At 48.5% G+C, this 16404-nt stretch overlaps 1 protein-coding gene across 2 annotated transcripts in view; it reads right to left on the bottom strand.

The window, feature by feature from the left end:
* The window catches only part of LOC146207539 (metabotropic glutamate receptor-like), a 260240-nt gene that overhangs the window by 56692 nt on the left and 187144 nt on the right, over positions 1-16404 (bottom strand). For both annotated transcript variants that reach the window (XM_084588366.1, XM_084588364.1), the window contains exons 5-6: positions 4662-5179; positions 3451-4369 (exon numbers count right to left, since the gene is read on the bottom strand). In XM_084588366.1, coding sequence (XP_084444492.1) covers positions 3451-4369; positions 4662-5129 — 1387 coding nt within the window. In that variant the 5' untranslated portion in view covers positions 5130-5179. The remainder of the gene's footprint in view (positions 1-3450; positions 4370-4661; positions 5180-16404) is intronic.

Here is a 16404-nt window from a genome sequence, read left to right as displayed (position 1 = left end):
TAAGCCTCCTTCGCTGCTTGCCGTATACACCCATATTCTCGTCATCAGTGAACCGCTGGGAGCGGCTGCGTGCCCACCGCTATTTTACTGTTTCATCTCAGCTCTCCAGTAAAAAGAGATTTAATTTGCATGTGTAATGGATTACAGCGAAGAACAGATAAATGTAGAAGAGTAGCGGGCACCCACCCTTATTGGAGGCGTGCCGGTGAGCGAAATAGTTACTTGAATCGGCACCAACTGTGCGGATGCAGTTGCGGAGCTTCTGCTAATGCTCTGCGTACTGCTGAGGTGCTGCTGAGCATACTTGCGCGAGCGGAAGCGATGTATGAACTTTACAAGCTGTGGCTCGACGAGTTGAAGCGCGCCAAATGCGCGAAGCAGTGTCCCCTCCCTCTCTTCCGCTTTAATGCCGGAAAATGCACACGTCGTCGTTCCCCTCACCAGCCGGCTATCTGTCTTCACCTCTTCTGAAATATTTTTTTTTTCGCTACAGCGACCCGGTTCTTTTTGAGTCGAATCCACTCTTCCGTTTGCTGGCCCGTGCTTCGCCATCGTTTAATAATTCATCATTTTCTTTCGCCCGACAGGCTCCCCTTTTTTGGCGTCCCTCTCCAACTCTCTTATTCTTGAAATAGGGCTCTACTCGCGTTACAAATTCAGCGCTGGCACTTGATGCTTTTGGGGCTGGCTTCAGATATGGGTCACGCAATGACAGTTTTTTGCTTCTTTCAGTTTGAATTGTACAGTATGGGGTATTATAGCTGAGAATGATCGAGGAAGCCAGTTTGTCCGGTCGAGAAGAAAGTTTTGCCTCCGGGATTCTTTACAGCACCGAAACGCATAGCAGAGTTGTTTGATCTTCGGGAAAGTATGAAGTGGATTTGATGCAGCAGAGACAAGAGGAATGCTAGTATTGGTAGCTATGTATTTTTGAGCAGCAGATAGTTTTTACAAATATAGCATGGTGCGCAGCAGTGCGGACTGTACGGTGGTAGCTGCAATCTATTTCCAAAACTAAATCAAGTAAACAAATGGCGTGAAATAGTTCGAGATCTGCGATTAAGATAACACCTATCAAAATGCAGCGAAGTATGAACGTGAAAAATTACTGCTGCCCTTCATCTCTTATAATATCACTGCCACAAGGGCACTTGAGCAAGCTCTTTACAAAAGCAAAGGGGCCTCTTTTCACCAAGAAAAAACAACAAAAACAACTGCCCAATGATTACGATACTCGGTAAGCAAAATTTGAGCGCGGCTTTGTAGGTGGTTTAGTTTTGCGAAACGCTGATGTAATGAAGTTAAGAGAGACATATACGTGCTGTTATAGCCTATTCATAAACATCTTTAAACTGACACTCTTTTCCGAGTTCTTGATTGTTACAACTTCCTCTTTTGACGATAGCCGCCCTCTGGATTTTCTTTCTGCAGCAGTTAAATTACAGATGTGCTACTTTCCACTCTGCAGCACCTGCTTTTCGGCAGGTGGCGCTTCGCTCTGCTACAACCTGTCACAGCTGGCAGGTGGCTGGTTACACCGACAATTAAAACGCTGACGAAGTACAATTCGGGAAATGGCGGCTAAAAATGTGACCTGGAACCTTTGAAGAGACACGACGCAGCTACGTGTTGAGCTCAAAGGCGAAGCAGTCGCTGATCTTTAGCACACTCGTTGCTGTGCATAAGGTGGCTAAAGTAGGTTGTTTATAATTTACGCACAATGTTTCGTTCATTTGTTAATTCAGAAAATCTATTTCATCTTCCAACACACACACACACACACACACACACACACACACACACACACACACACACACACACACACACACACACACACACACACACACACACACACACACACACACACACACACACACACACACACACACACACACACACACACACACACACACACACACACACACACACACACACACACACACGCACACGCACGCACGCACACGCACGCACACGCACACGCACACACACACACATGCACACACGCACACACGCACGCAGGCACGCAGGCACGCAGGCACGTATGCAAGCCACAGCTGCATTTTTATCGCCCTAGCCCCGGTGTTAATGCACCGTTTTTCCTGCCTTGAGATCTAAGCATTTTTATAAAAATGTTTTCAAACATTCTTAGCTACCTGATATTTTCTGCTTTGCTATTATTGATCTATGCCGTACAGCTCTGCGATCGCCGGTTTTCGAAGGCCGTTTCTATTCGCCCCAAAGGACTCGGGCGGGTGCCTTCGCCGTTAAGGCGCATAGCGGTAAGGACATTACTCTTATACCATGCTGCTGCACATCATGCGAACACTTTACTTAAGGATCTCATACTCACAGAACATTGCGGCACTCTCGTCACAGGGGTATAAAAGCTGACGTTAACCTACGACGTCAACCGAAAATTTTCGCGTGCCTCGCTTTATTTTGTCGGCGGTTGTACATCAAATCAGGTAAACTTCAATGAAAAAGCCAATTTAGCTTAGTTGGCCAAATGCGCTAACGCATCACATTTCACGCCGCTTTCGGTTCAAGGGCAGGCAAACATCGCCAAAGTTGGTGATCTGGGACCTTAATGGTCATCATCACCACCATCAGCCCACTGCAGGGCAAAGGCCTCTCTCATTTTCCTCCCCGGTCCTGTGCTAGCTGCACCCACTTGATCCCTACGAACGTCTTAAACTCATCCGCCCAATTAAGTTTCTGCCGCCCCCTGCTACACTTTCCTTCCATTGGAATCCAGTTAGTTACCATAAGCGAACATCGGTTATCCTCTCTCCACACTACATGTCCTCCCCATGCCCATTCCTTCTTCATGATTTTGACTAAAATATTAGTAACTCGAGTTATGTCTCTGACTCACTCTGATAATCAAAGGGGCTCTATCTTAGTAGCGTAATATAAATTTTTATAATCACTCACGCACCTGCTTAAGAGGGCGATGCGATAGAGGTGTGTTTTGGATCCTTTTCGCACGGGTCGAAGTTGATGACGACGAAGTGTAACACACAGTACCAGAGAGTAGTAGGTAAATAAAAGGTGTTTTCGGCTGAGACAATGACATCGTCCAAACAGACAATTATATCACTTTAATGAATATCACCTTAAGAAAGCGCCGACGACTTAGTGCTGTCGTGAAGCTTCCTGCGCAGCTTATCTGTTCGTGCCTCCCGGGATATATTCTCGGCACTATAGTGGCCCTATTTATTTTATTTCTTTCAAAGATCGAGGAGACAGACATAGTCACAAGACATGGCTTTTAGGTCGAGTGGAAGCATTAGGGCTAACGCACTAAATGATGGCTGCTGAAAGTTCTGCTCTGTAAGTTATACAGCATACAAAATACAGGTATACAATAGCAGACGTGCACATTGACTGCTCACAAAAACTGCCAAAACAGTAACAAAACATTAGAAAAAAGAGAAGCGACAATCTCACCTTCGAACGTGACGTTGAGCAGGTACTTTTTGTACAGCACTCCGCCGTCGAGGTCTCGCATTGCGCTGCAGTAGAGCTCGTTCTGCGGCTCGCACAGGTGCTCCCACACCTTATGCAGCGCGTGCGCCATTGCGTACACGGCGTCTAACACAAACTGCACTTTGGTTTCCTGCAGGTATCCTACGGACTCGTCCAGCCGCAGGTTCTTGGAGCAGGTAGGCTGCGACCCGTTGCTGCCAGCCCCTCTCCTCGTCGTCGCCGCCGCCGCGCCGCCGGCCTCGTCATCGTCGCGAACGACGCACTGAAACACGTCTTCCCAGTACTCCTTGAACCACGGGTTCCGCCTATTGTTCTCCACCGTAAGGTTACGCATGTACGCATCGAACTGGGGTATGTAACGCGACTCTAGCTCTATGGTGATGGCACCCTCGGCCACCTCCTCGAGCCCTTCGACGAGCTTCTCCTGCTTTCCCCAGCCGTCGCTGGCCACCCAGACGAAGTCCTCGGTGCGGTTGGCCCGCTTGGCGGCAGCCAGGACACCGCGTGAGTCCTCGGCCCGCGTGAAGAGGACCACGCCGCGGGCGTTGGCCTTGAGCAGCAGGTTCTGGTATATCTGGTCGAAGGTGTCCATGGTGGCCGAGTGGGGCACCTTCTCGTTGACGGCGATGCAGATGTTGCGCGCGCGGGCCTCCCGCGTGAAGGCGGTCATGCCCGAGTCGCCGTACTGGCCCTCGGATGATACCAGCGACACGTAGGACCAGTTGAAACGCTGCACCACGTCCACCATGGCGAGTGCCTGGAACGTGTCCGGCGGAACGGTGCGCGCGAAAAAGTCATAGCGTGTCTTATCGCTAAGGGAGGTCCCCGTTGAGGCAGGGCTAATCTGGGGGATACGGAAGAGCCGCAGCAGGTTGGCCACCTATCAGTGGAGAGAGGGGGAAGACCAGAAAAGCAGGTTCATTGCCCTATATTGTACTTTGGAGGATTTCGATTTCTTTCAATGTGACAACCAGTGGGAATTTCTCTATACACAATTCTAGCAGCGATTATATTATTATAAATGATGACTAGGTAAGTCTCTGTCCTTCTACATGCACTTCTAAGTACTCTTCATTTCTTAGTGTATTTTGATGCGCATGGTTTTAAAACGTTTAAGTGTAGAGGCAACGCGCATGAAACAGAATTATTAGACCGGCGCGAAGCCGACGCACCTGTAGCGACACTTCGGAGTAGGATCCCCCGACGACGCCGCTGATGGCACGGCTGCTGAAGCGCAGCTTCGGCGGCGCGCCGTCCGAGCACTGGAAGGCGTTAGTGTCCACGGTGTTGAGCGAGGCCCGGATGAACTCGAGCGACTGGTTGAGCGCGTACGTGTCGCTCGAGCAGGTGTCCAGAATGGTGGCCCCGAGCCGGATGCCGCCGAGCAGCGACGGGTCCTCGTTGATGCGGTCGATGGCGAACAGCATGGCCTCCAGCCTCTGGATACCGCGGTCCTTGTTGATTTTCCCGCACCTGGTGCGCTCGCCCTTCTCGTGGATGGGGAACAGGCCGCCCAGCACGATGTCCCCCGGCACGTGCGCCTTCATCGCCCAGCCGCCGGGAGGCTCCAGCCACAACCACGGCCAGAGCCAGAGGAGCGGCCGCAGCCACGCCCACCTGCCTCCCCGGCGCCTCAGCATGTCGCAGCAGCAGCAGCCGGCGCCACGCCCAGCGACCCGCTGCCGGCCGCCTGTGGAGTACAGAACACATGATGAGCGACCACTCTTTGATCGTGCACACGTGCCGAGACTTCGGAACTCTGCCGCACTCTAGATAAAAAAAAAAAAAAAGCCTAGAAGCCTCTAACCTGAGAGCCCCACATGCAGAGCTCCTCTGCAGTGTGCCCACTTGATCTCAATGTTTGTAAACGCGACCAGTTGTTCAAGCTTCTTTAAAACGATGCTAAATTAAGGTTGGTGCTTTGTCTTGGGTGTTTTTGTTTCTGCAATGTTTTTATAATGTCCTGTACCGTTAACAGTCTCGTGTTTTAACGAAAGAGAGCTAAAGACCCCGCTCTGCAGAACGTCCAGCGTTTTCAGCATTACCAGTAGAAAAATTGCATGCCTCTGGCAAGTGGTGACATGGCCGGGCACTGATTGGTAGGGGGTTGTGTGACGTCATGAGAACACGTGGCTTGGTCAAGTAATATGACAGGCCAACGATCGGGCAGTCCTTTGAGATGGAGATTGAAGTTATGGAATCCTCTAAGATCCAATTGGTTCGCCAAGAATGTGAACTTGACGCTCCGAGGAAGTGACCGCTCTTCGCAGACCTGAGGCCAGTGCTACTACAAAAAGCTATGTTTGCTGTGGCAGCAAATAGAATGTTTTAACCTACCACGATCCTGTTTATTCCTCCTCTCTTTGTCCAGAAAAACAAAAGCCCAACAACTTGCTGCACCAACCTGAAACGATTCATCTCGCAATAAAATCACGACTGGAGTTTCTGATGTAGGCCCAACGCAGTGAAGCTTTAATTTTTCTATTTAGTGAACACGCAAGTTGCCTGCAACCTGCCGAAATTGAAGCCGAGTTGCGAACGTCCCTAAGGAATTCCGTGTTCAACACTTTCGGTATACTCCCAGGGTTGACAAAAACAAAAAGTTGCAGAGCTTGTATCTCGCCCTATAGACAGATGCGGCGACTACTGCAGGCACGGTTGCTCAACCGACCCTTACACAGAGACTTTTGCACATCGGGCGCCGTACGAGCAAGGCCACTGACTTCGGTTCCCTCGAGAGAAATTCGCATTTAGAGGAGCGAAAGCGCTGATTTCAAATTCAGAGTCTAGTCCTCGTAGAGCAGCCTCCTCTCCTTTTCCTAGTTTTCGTTCTCTCCGTGCATCGGGTTCCTTTGCTGCTCCGTACTCTCGCGGGACCTTGGAAGCCATTTCATTTTCGACTCGGCTATATGGGCGCCGGAGCGCCGAAAGCTCGGACGTGACGTATACACAGCGCTCACATTTCCTCTCGCCCGTGTTTGCTCGTTCGAGCCGACAACGAAACTGGAGTCAATACAGACGCGTCGAAAGAGGAAATATACGCAGAAAAGAAGGGGAATAGAAACGAGGAAAATATGGCGAGTCGGTTGCTTACGAAATGCCGGTCGCACGCGCGTCAAGGGACATTTGGGAGCGAACCGGCTCGTGTTTTCCCGTCTGCAGTGCGTATTCCGTTGACCTCTTTCTCCCTCAGATTTATTTACTGTTACTAACTCGCACTCTACTCCATCCGAATGCAGTTATGGAGCCGTTCTGGATGCGATGCGCATGACTGCTTAGGGTAAAAAAAAAACATAAGCAAAAACATAAACAGTGAAAGTAAGTTGAAGCGTGTTTTTAGCATGCAACTACTTTCGCGAGCTCGCGCATGCGATTTCAGACGTATGCTCTGAAAGGGGACAGGGCAGACTGAACGTACTTTCGCCTCGTGTTCCGGAGCTGCAACGTTGTCAGCATGCGGAATGCTCAGCATTCGTCGCTGTATAAGCTTTGTGGCTAGCCGCAGTCACTGCTCAGTAGAAAATCTGCGCCTAAAAGTTTGACCTATATCGCTACGATCTACAAGGGAGCATGGCGACGGTATGGCTCTCGTTGACTTGCTAACGCTTTAGGTGTTAAGAAGAGTAACAAGAAAACTCCAAAGTAATTGAAAGGAAGACAGAGAAGGGTCATTAGGTTCGCTTTAAGGCGCGCTCGATCGGGTAGTCTGAATGCACACGTCACTGAGAAGATGAAGGAACAAATTAGAATCAGCCGGAGATTAGCACTAAGGGATTGCTAACGACTGAAATTGCACAGTGCCTACTGCGTCCTTGTAGAGACAGGAGGTATATATATACACTGTTAAATCTTTAGCACCGCTCTTCTTTCGATATGACGAAAGAGCAAATAAACTAAGAAAACAGGAAGGTGAACGCATGAACGCAAAGTTACAAGGTTGCTCACAGAGTCTATATTATTGTGGTAGGCAGTTTGTTCAACTAATGAAAATTTGATAAATGCTCAATGTTGACAAAAATGTTAAAGGTTGAAACGACATTGCGAGGTTTGTATATAACCTATGTTCATTGTGCATTAAGGTATATGACGAATAACGACACGAAATGTTGCTAATTTTGTTTGGTTTCGATTAAAAGGTTCAACGTCGCAAAACGACTGAGGCTCTGGCCGTAGTGAAAGGCTCCGAAATTTCGACCACCTGGGGTTCTTTAACGTGCACTGACACCCCAGAGCTCACAGGCGCCTTGCTTTTCGCCTCCACCGAAAAGCGGCCGCCATGGCCGGGATTCGATCCCGCATCCTTGGGCATAGCAGTCGACCGCTCTTACCACGGCCCCATCACGGCGGGACTGTTGCTAAAACGCTGTTCATTGTTAAAGGCACTGGGGGAAAAAAAAAGCTTCTCCATGCTGTGTTCATAGTACGCACGCTCGTCAGCGTATACGCAGGGAACTCAAGCAGGATATGTTCCACAGTTTCAATCGAGCCACAGTTGTCACAATGCAGACTGTTCACTTGATCGAAACGGTATCGCAAGTCATTTGTATATATGCACAGTTCAGGCGAAGTCGGTGATAAAGAGTTTCTAGTTGCCGAGGAAATTTCGGAGGGAGTCTTGATCTTAGATCTGAGTCAATTGAATAAAGAAATTAGTAGTGATGTGTCGGCAAGCTTCAAAGTCGATACTTTGTTTCGGAAGCAAATGTGATGCATCAAATTTTGTGAACAAAGTCCGAATGTATCTCTGATGTTGGTGGCCTTTACAAACCACTTCATGTGCTTTTTCATTGGCTTTATTTCTACAGTGAGCTGGTATCCACTGAAATGTTATGCAGTGGCATGCAGCAATAGCCAAATAATGTAGATACCCTATGTCGAGGGAAACAGGCTGATGATTGGTTTTCTTCAGCCGGTTATACAGGATTTGCAGAGATGCTCTGGAATCAGGGAAGATAACCAATCGTCCGGTGGTTTGGCGCACGGTACAGGAAACAGCTTCTTTAATACTATGGAGCTCAGCTGTCGTAGATGACGTCTTCCGCTGCAGCCGGTAAGATAGGACATGGTTTGTTGAGGGCACATAAAGGCCACAGGAAGAAATGTCTTGAGTAGTTGAACCGTAGGTGAATATGTGGGTGTGCTGCGTATATTACTTGGCTAAGTAGGTGAGAGCGGCCTGCAGAAGTACTGCCTGTGGCATGCGGCTCTTCGCATCCACGCCAGGAACAGACGTATTCACCTTTAGAGACGATAGTGTCCATGGGGGAAAGGTGAGAGGTAGTAGATTTTGAGGCTTAATAATAGTAGGGAGGGCCAGAAACTGTAAAACTTGTCCAAAGCCAGAGCTTCGCCTAGCTAGAGAGCTGCGGCCAGCTTCGAATTAAGTGGCCAGTGAATTCGTGTTGTTTCCTCTCCACACCAGGTTTCCCGCAGGTATAATTATGCCGAACAGCCATAGATTCTTGCTGAGGAAGATTTTGTTCGCTAAATAAGTAGATGTGGTTGTTGTTGTTGTGCATGACTGTAGGAAGAAGGAAAAGTTCCAACTTGACCTTTAAGCTGTTCGAAGGTAATTGAAAGCACACAGTGACCTTGGCTTTACCGCGCGTTGTGAAGCTTCAAAAGTATAAGGCGACTTCTTTTCCACAAAACCTAACTTAAAGAAAAATTATTTAAAAAATGGTGGTGCTTATACAAAGCGAAAGCAGTGGTAGTAGAGAATGAGATCGAATCGTTTCTCTGTTTTTGCCGCCCTTCTACTCCACCGCCTTGCGTTGTCGCTTTGTCTCTCCTGTCGTTCTTCAGAAATTTCCATCGCTCATTCAGTTCTACGTGCCGTTTCTTCATGGCGAACGATGTCCGCAGGATGAGTATATTCGGCTAGTCGGCGAACGTAGCGAGCGCTTTCACTAAGCGTTGTTGTTTCTCATCCATGACATAGCATTACAGACTCGCCGCAATTCTCAGCGTATATATACGCCTTCGCCAGCGAGTGGCTCCTTCAAGGCTTACATCCCCCGCTGCGGCACAGCAGCTATGAGCACGGCGCATGTGCAGTGAAGCGCGTAGCTAAATGATAACGTCACAGGTGGCGCTGCGCGGAGACCGGCGGTACGCACAGGTACGAATGAAGTTTGCTAGGTGTGTGGAAAAGGAGGAGGTCTGCCACATACTGAAGGAAGAAGAAGAAGAAGAAGAGTGGAGCATAGAGAAACCTACTTACGTAAAGAGCGGACACTCGAGCCTTTTCGCGGCCGAGCAAGTAAGGGTCTGACCACCCGCCAGGCGGCGTAGCGATGTTCGCTTCCACTCCACCTCAAAGGTAGATACCTTATCATACGTACACCGGCTTGCATCAAAGCGTATGCTTTCCTTGCTCTTTCCATATAAACGTTGATGCTGAGCCGGTCATGTGCCGCCTGGTACGCCCACCTCACCTTGCGTTTCAATGCGTCACCTCGTTTGGCCGGTAACTTGTTTCCTTTTGTCTGCAGAAATAATTTTGTTGTTTTTTGAGCTGAGAACCATTTTAGCAAGTCGTTTCTTGCGCAACGTGAACGTATTTTGCACATGTAACATAGAATAGGAGCCGAGACCCACTTTTAGTGTGCAGTTACGGCATGTTTTTGGGTCGTGTTTTTCTGAAGAACATGTGCATTCCTCCGATTGCGTATTTTTCTAAAAAAAACTTTAAGACAAGGAATTTTCCGGTGGCTCAGATGTATCTGAACACGAACTTTTATTCGGCCCTACAAGGACTGCGTGTTGCGCATTTGTAATCGTTTTGCGAATGGTGTTTACTTCGCTGTGTTTGCAAAATGCATGGGCTTTTGCCGCTTCGTAAGCATCATTTTTACATACCGAATTCCTTGTCATGGCTAAAGCATTCTCGTTGGAGTCTACAAAGCGCTGCTGCCTGTTCGGGGCCTGCATTTTGACGACATATACTGCTATTAGTCGCTAACAGTGGGTTCCCTGTTATACCTTTGCCATACGGGCAGAGGGACATTTTGCCCGCGATCATGAGTATAAGCATAGCATTGAGTTACTATTATGTATTCAGTGGGGTGTGTTTAAATTTCTGAACAGCCTACTGATCAAGGCTGATTTACAGAAATTGCGCGCGGGCTGTGCCTGCATTTTTCCTCCATACTTGTGTCTATCAGTTCACAACTCCTTTTCTGTTGTTCTCACGGGTGATGTTTTGGAGGAAAAACACACAGTCGGTATGCGAAATTTCTTCATCGTGACACTGTTCCGCGTGCTTCACTATACCTTCAGTCTTGTTTCTCTTTGTAATATGATGTACTTAATAAAGTGTGTGATCCAGTTTTCTTTCTCTGTCATTCAATATGTAAACAAGAAAATAAACTTTTTTTTGTATGGAACCACTGCCTCCTTGTGTGCCACTGAGAAAAGCGGCTCAATAACAGCCAAACAATTACAATAACAGCTCTGATCGCTTTATTCTGACCTGCATGAACTAAGTCAGCCACGCTTATTTTCTGCGAGAACCTTGCCGGTATTTCCAGCAAATAGGTTGCGATCCGCGACTTTAATACGTCCGTATGCATGGCATCGTTAAAGCACTTGCGCCCAACACTAGACGATGTAGTTGAATATTTTAACAACTTAAGGTAAGTCAGAATTGAAAGCATTTCTATCGAAAGCGAAACTGAAACAGAGCAAATCACGTGCCGAAAATCTCGGAGGACGATATTAGCGGTCTGACCAGCCGCTAGGGGCGCTGGTGCTGCTCGCCCGCAGGGCCCTATGGAAGTGTCCGCTCTTTACGTAAGTATGTTTCTCTATGAGTGGAGCGCCGCCCGACTTCGTGCGCCACACGTGCGAAGAAGCGGGCGGCGAGCATGCCGCGCGCCGCGGCTGAAGGTCAAACTGCGGCGAACGCGAAACGCTTCCCAACTAGCCCAGTGAAACTTTCGCTTCAGAAAACCACGGATTGAAAAGGCGGTATTAGAGCTGCTATTGCTGAAAAACTCATAGCTTTCGCTCTATCACTAGGTTCAAGCCGTGCTTAAACCCCGACATTTTTTGTTGGCCTTCATGAAAGCCAGAAAAAGCGACCTATGCAACTCGGCTACGTTTTGGCAAAAACGGTACGCAGTCTGAGATTTGCAAGAGTTGCCTTTACGGAATACTCACCAGAAAAGTGAGCCGTAACTGCAATTTATAATGTTTATGTCGGGAGGCGATGTTGATGTTTTATTCTTCGTCCTAGATTTGGTATGTGCAACTTTTCAGTTGGTGCGGGTTTCACAGTAATTTTTAACAGAGAAGGAATACATCCTATAAATACTACTTTGCGATGTTAGCGAAACTAGCAAACTGGGTTTCGTATAACCGAAACGAGAGCTGGTATCGACAAAGCAGGGGTCGCGGGATCGCTCGCCAACCACATCATACCGTACCACACCATACTATTCTATACTATACGCTACCAAACGCTACCATACCACACCATTCCATACCCTACCATACCATATCCCCCCCCTCCATACCATGTCATACCATACCATACCATGCCATTCCATACCATTTCCCCCCATACCACGTCATACCATACCATACCATTCTATTCTATTTTATACGCTACCTTACCGTACAATGCCATAGCCTCCTTACCATATCATACCTTACCATGCGATACCATACCCCCCTACTATACCATACCATACCATACCATACCTTGCCATACCTTACCCTACCATACCATATCTTACCTTACCATACCATACCATATAATACCATACCATACCATACCATACCATACCATACCATACCATACCATACCATACCATACCATACCATACCATACCATACCATACCATACCATACCATACCATACCATATAATATCATAATATACCATACCATACCATATAATACCATAATATACCATACCATACCCCATACCATACCATACCCCCATACCATACCATACCATACCATACCATACCATACCATACCATACCATACCATACCATACCATACCATACCATACCGGCGTCTTTCACAGCCTGAGTAGACGTTAAACCCCACAAACCAAACCATACCATACCATACCGTACCCATACCATACCATACCATACCATACCATACCATACCATACCATACCATACCATACCCCCTCCCCCCCATACCATACCATATCATACCATACCATACCATACCATACCATACCATACCATACCATACCATACCATACCATACCATACCCCCTCCCCCCATACCATACCATACCATACCATACCCCCTCCCCCCCCATACCATACCATACCATACCATACCATACCATACCATACCATACCATACCATACCATACCGTACCATACCAATCATATTAAACTGCATTCCAATTCTTATGATGACTATATGCTGTGTTCAAGAGGGCTCCTCCCCAGCTTCACGCTGCTAACGAGCCGCCGCGGTACGTGTTCACAGAGGGGCTAAGCGCACCACCGCCGCATTTGGCCCTTCCTCCGCTGAAAGCTCGCTCGGCGCCCTCAAGCTCATGTGGGCGCCGTTGGAGGCGCGTAATTACGGCGCCTCGGGTGCCGAGCGTTCCTTTGCTCCTCGAACACGAATCGGGGCCGCCACTGGTCCGCTTATTTTTCGTCGGTTGTTACTTATTCATTACTAGAGTGCTGGCGAGCCTGCTAAGAGCCAAAGGAGGGTGGAACAGGAAAGGAGGCAGGAAAAGAAGGACTTCAGCGCCGCGAGTCTATGCTACAGAGGCCCACGTGAAGCCCTAAATCTAGTGTCGCCATGCAAATTAAGCCGACTTCGGTGGGAGACGTTGTGCGTAGGGAAACTATCTCCTCTCTCTTTCTTTCTATTCTTTCCAATTGACTCAATCCGGCTCATCGTGGACATTCACTACAAAATCCCTGTCCCACGTTTTTGTATAATTCCAGTTTTGTCACTTTTTTTTTCCCAGAGCCTTTAAATACGGCCCTTCGTTCACTACCCTTTCCCATTTCCTTCGCTCTATTTCCTCCCTCCTTCTATACGCCCTACAACCTCTCCTTCCCAACCCCCTTCTCTTCTCTTCTATTCGTCTCTCACCAGCGACTTTCTTCCCCCGTGTCTTTCCTCATGGTGCTCTTCTCTAACTTCCTCCTTCCTCCAGCCCACTTTCTTTCTCTCAGTCAATCGATGAGGCCGTGATCGAAAAGCGGTCCGGATAATGCGCTCTATCGATCCGCGACACACCTGGATTGCGACGGCCAACGACGCCGCCGGCTGCCTTCCTGCCTTTCTGCCTTGCCCGCTTCGGCGACCGCCCCTTCCATGAGTTCCCCCCCCCCCCCCCCCCCTTCCCCTCGCCTCTTATTTTTGCTGTCTTTCCTCACCACCACTTCCTCCTTTCGTCTCGCTGGCTCATGGCACGTATGTGCGCCGGCACTCAGCTCAAAACGACCTCGTTGTCACCTCTTCCCCAAAACGATACTTGTTGCCATGTATGGAGTGGAAGCCTGCGTCGCTGCTCGAAAAGAAAAATTTGAGGACCAAACTACGGTAACATATTTGGTTCCCGTGTCTGTAATTTTAATCTTCTTGCGTTCATCTCCACTTGAACATGAATAGAGCAATATTTATACAGATAAATAAAAGCTTGGCATACGAATAAACTACTGCAAATGCTCTATATGCACAATGGAGATACAAAAAAAAAAAAAAAAAAAAGAAAAAGACTAAACTTGAAAAGTGCGTGCATGCTATAGAGGCAGCTTTTCTGCCTCGGGGTTCTCCTAATACTGCTTGAAAGGTGCTGTCCAAGTTGACCTCTCCTGTAAACTCGGTCGTGTTGTGTAGTCGTGTGACGTCAGATAACTAGATGACTGATCAGTGCCCGGTCATGTTACTTGCCAACTGCCCCTTGCCAGAGTCATGCTTGTGAGGAGGGCCGGACGGACTGCCGGACGGACTGCCGGACGGACAAGGGCTTTTCGGAGTAATGGTAATCCTAGTGTTCGCACCCTAAAACGTCTTATTAAAATAAATGAAAAGTAGATGTAAAAAGAGCCCACTATGACATCTTGGCTGCCTTTCTATTAACAGCGTGAACTGTATTCACAAAGTCGCAAAATACTGTTACAGCCCCCATTTGATTTCTCTGAAGAATGCCACTGAATCTCTTATTTGGATTGATGAGCATTGTGAGGCCCGCCGCCTAGTGGCGCTAATTAACCTACAAAATATTGGATGAGACGCAATGGAACAACAACAAAAAAGTAGAGTGCAATCCTGCTGAAGCTGACGCCAGACTGATGCATTTAATGCTTTGAAGTGATGGCTGCATCTGCACTCGCCGATGATGGTCTCCACTGCACCCAATTTTCTATACCTACGCAGCAGAGTGGTTAAGTGCACCTGCATATTTGGTTAAAACGTCCAAACAATACACTCGAAAACTTACGACACCGTCAAGACTGAACTCTGCACAAAGTATGAGATGCACCATTCTCCCCTCTGAGAGCCTTGTTAACTTAGCTGGCATCTTAAGTGCTGAAATATTGTAAGGTAACGCGCAGGTAACGCGATAATACCCCGCACCTCCACCACGTGTGAGATAACGCGAAGGTCGGACTTGGCGGATCAGGTTTTATTGAGACCTGAAGCCCTGGTCACACACTGTAGCGAACCACACTCCGCGATGACGATGGGCATCTACAAGAGAGAGCAGGATGAAGATGAAGCAGCACGTTCAGCCGTGTGGAAGATGAAGCGCCACACAGTGCTCACATTATCATTGTGCAGAAGACGCCGTTGTCAGAGAAAGCTAAGAGACACTGAAAATAATTCATTCCGGCGCTCCTCTTCATTTACAATAGCTACGTCTTCTTTTTCCTCTCCTTCATCATCTTTGGAGTGATGTGAACTATGTATGCTTGTAAAGGCTTACACATTTTTGGGACTAACGGGGAGCCTACTACGCACGGACCAGAAACACAGATTCGAGGTACCACACCATAAACAGGTATAGTGTAAACGCGCTGATCACTAACATTTCCATTAAAAGACGGCCATGCTAAGCACGTAACCTAATCAATCATTCGTTCTTATCTAAATAAAGCGCCCGAGTCAGCGCACGACCCACCACCTTTGCTGACGATGCTATTCAGCTTGACAGGCGGCGGCGGTGCCTACAGCAAGACCTGTAGGGGCAGTTGAGTAACACCAACGGAAGCGTGGCTCAGTTTTAGGCGTCATGCGGCGGTGTCGCTCACGCACCTAAACTCACCGTTGGGAAACGTGCGCGTGGTGCTCACGTGAGTAACGAAGCGAAGGGCGAGACCTGCTGAGGCAGGCAGTGCTTCACTCGAGGCTTAGCTCGCGAAGAGGATATTGCGACACTGCAGGCGAGCCGAAAGCCTAACGTCACGTAGCTCTGTTGTGCGCACCGGGAACTGCCACTCCGAGCGGAAATAATACCGGCTTGAATCGCGTGTAGCGTTTCTCAACGGGCAAGCCAGCGTAGTAGGCAAGAGGGCATAAGGAGGACGCGGGGCTTTCTTTTTTTATGCTTTAGAGGTGCTGAGTGAGTGGATGCCTGGCGATCGAACCCACCAGCACGGAGAACGAGAGGCCAGAAAGAGCCGTGGCGGCAATGGGCTATCAATATATGCGTGTCCGACCCTCTACGCTAGTCGGGAAGAACGGCCAGAGTGGCTGGCGTATTTCGAAAGAAAGGATTAGATCATGGCCCGTACTTTGGAATGTGCGGCACGCGTGAAATGTCGGCCACTTTCAGACAATTCGGTGCTTAATAACTCGATCCGACCATCTAGTTAAGTTAGGGAGAGGTGCACATGCTGGAATGGAGTGCGTGCTCCGGGAACTGCTCCGGGAAAACTTTTACATGCCCCTTATAACGAGGAGGAGAAGGAGGTGC

The sequence above is a fragment of the Amblyomma maculatum genome, chromosome 1, assembly GCF_055883805.1.
Source record: "Amblyomma maculatum isolate TAMU_Amacu chromosome 1, ASM5588380v1, whole genome shotgun sequence".
Classification (NCBI taxonomy): Eukaryota; Metazoa; Arthropoda; class Arachnida; order Ixodida; family Ixodidae; genus Amblyomma; species Amblyomma maculatum.
Note: the sequence above shows the minus strand (reverse complement) of the source record. Positions and strands in the feature narration are given on the sequence as shown.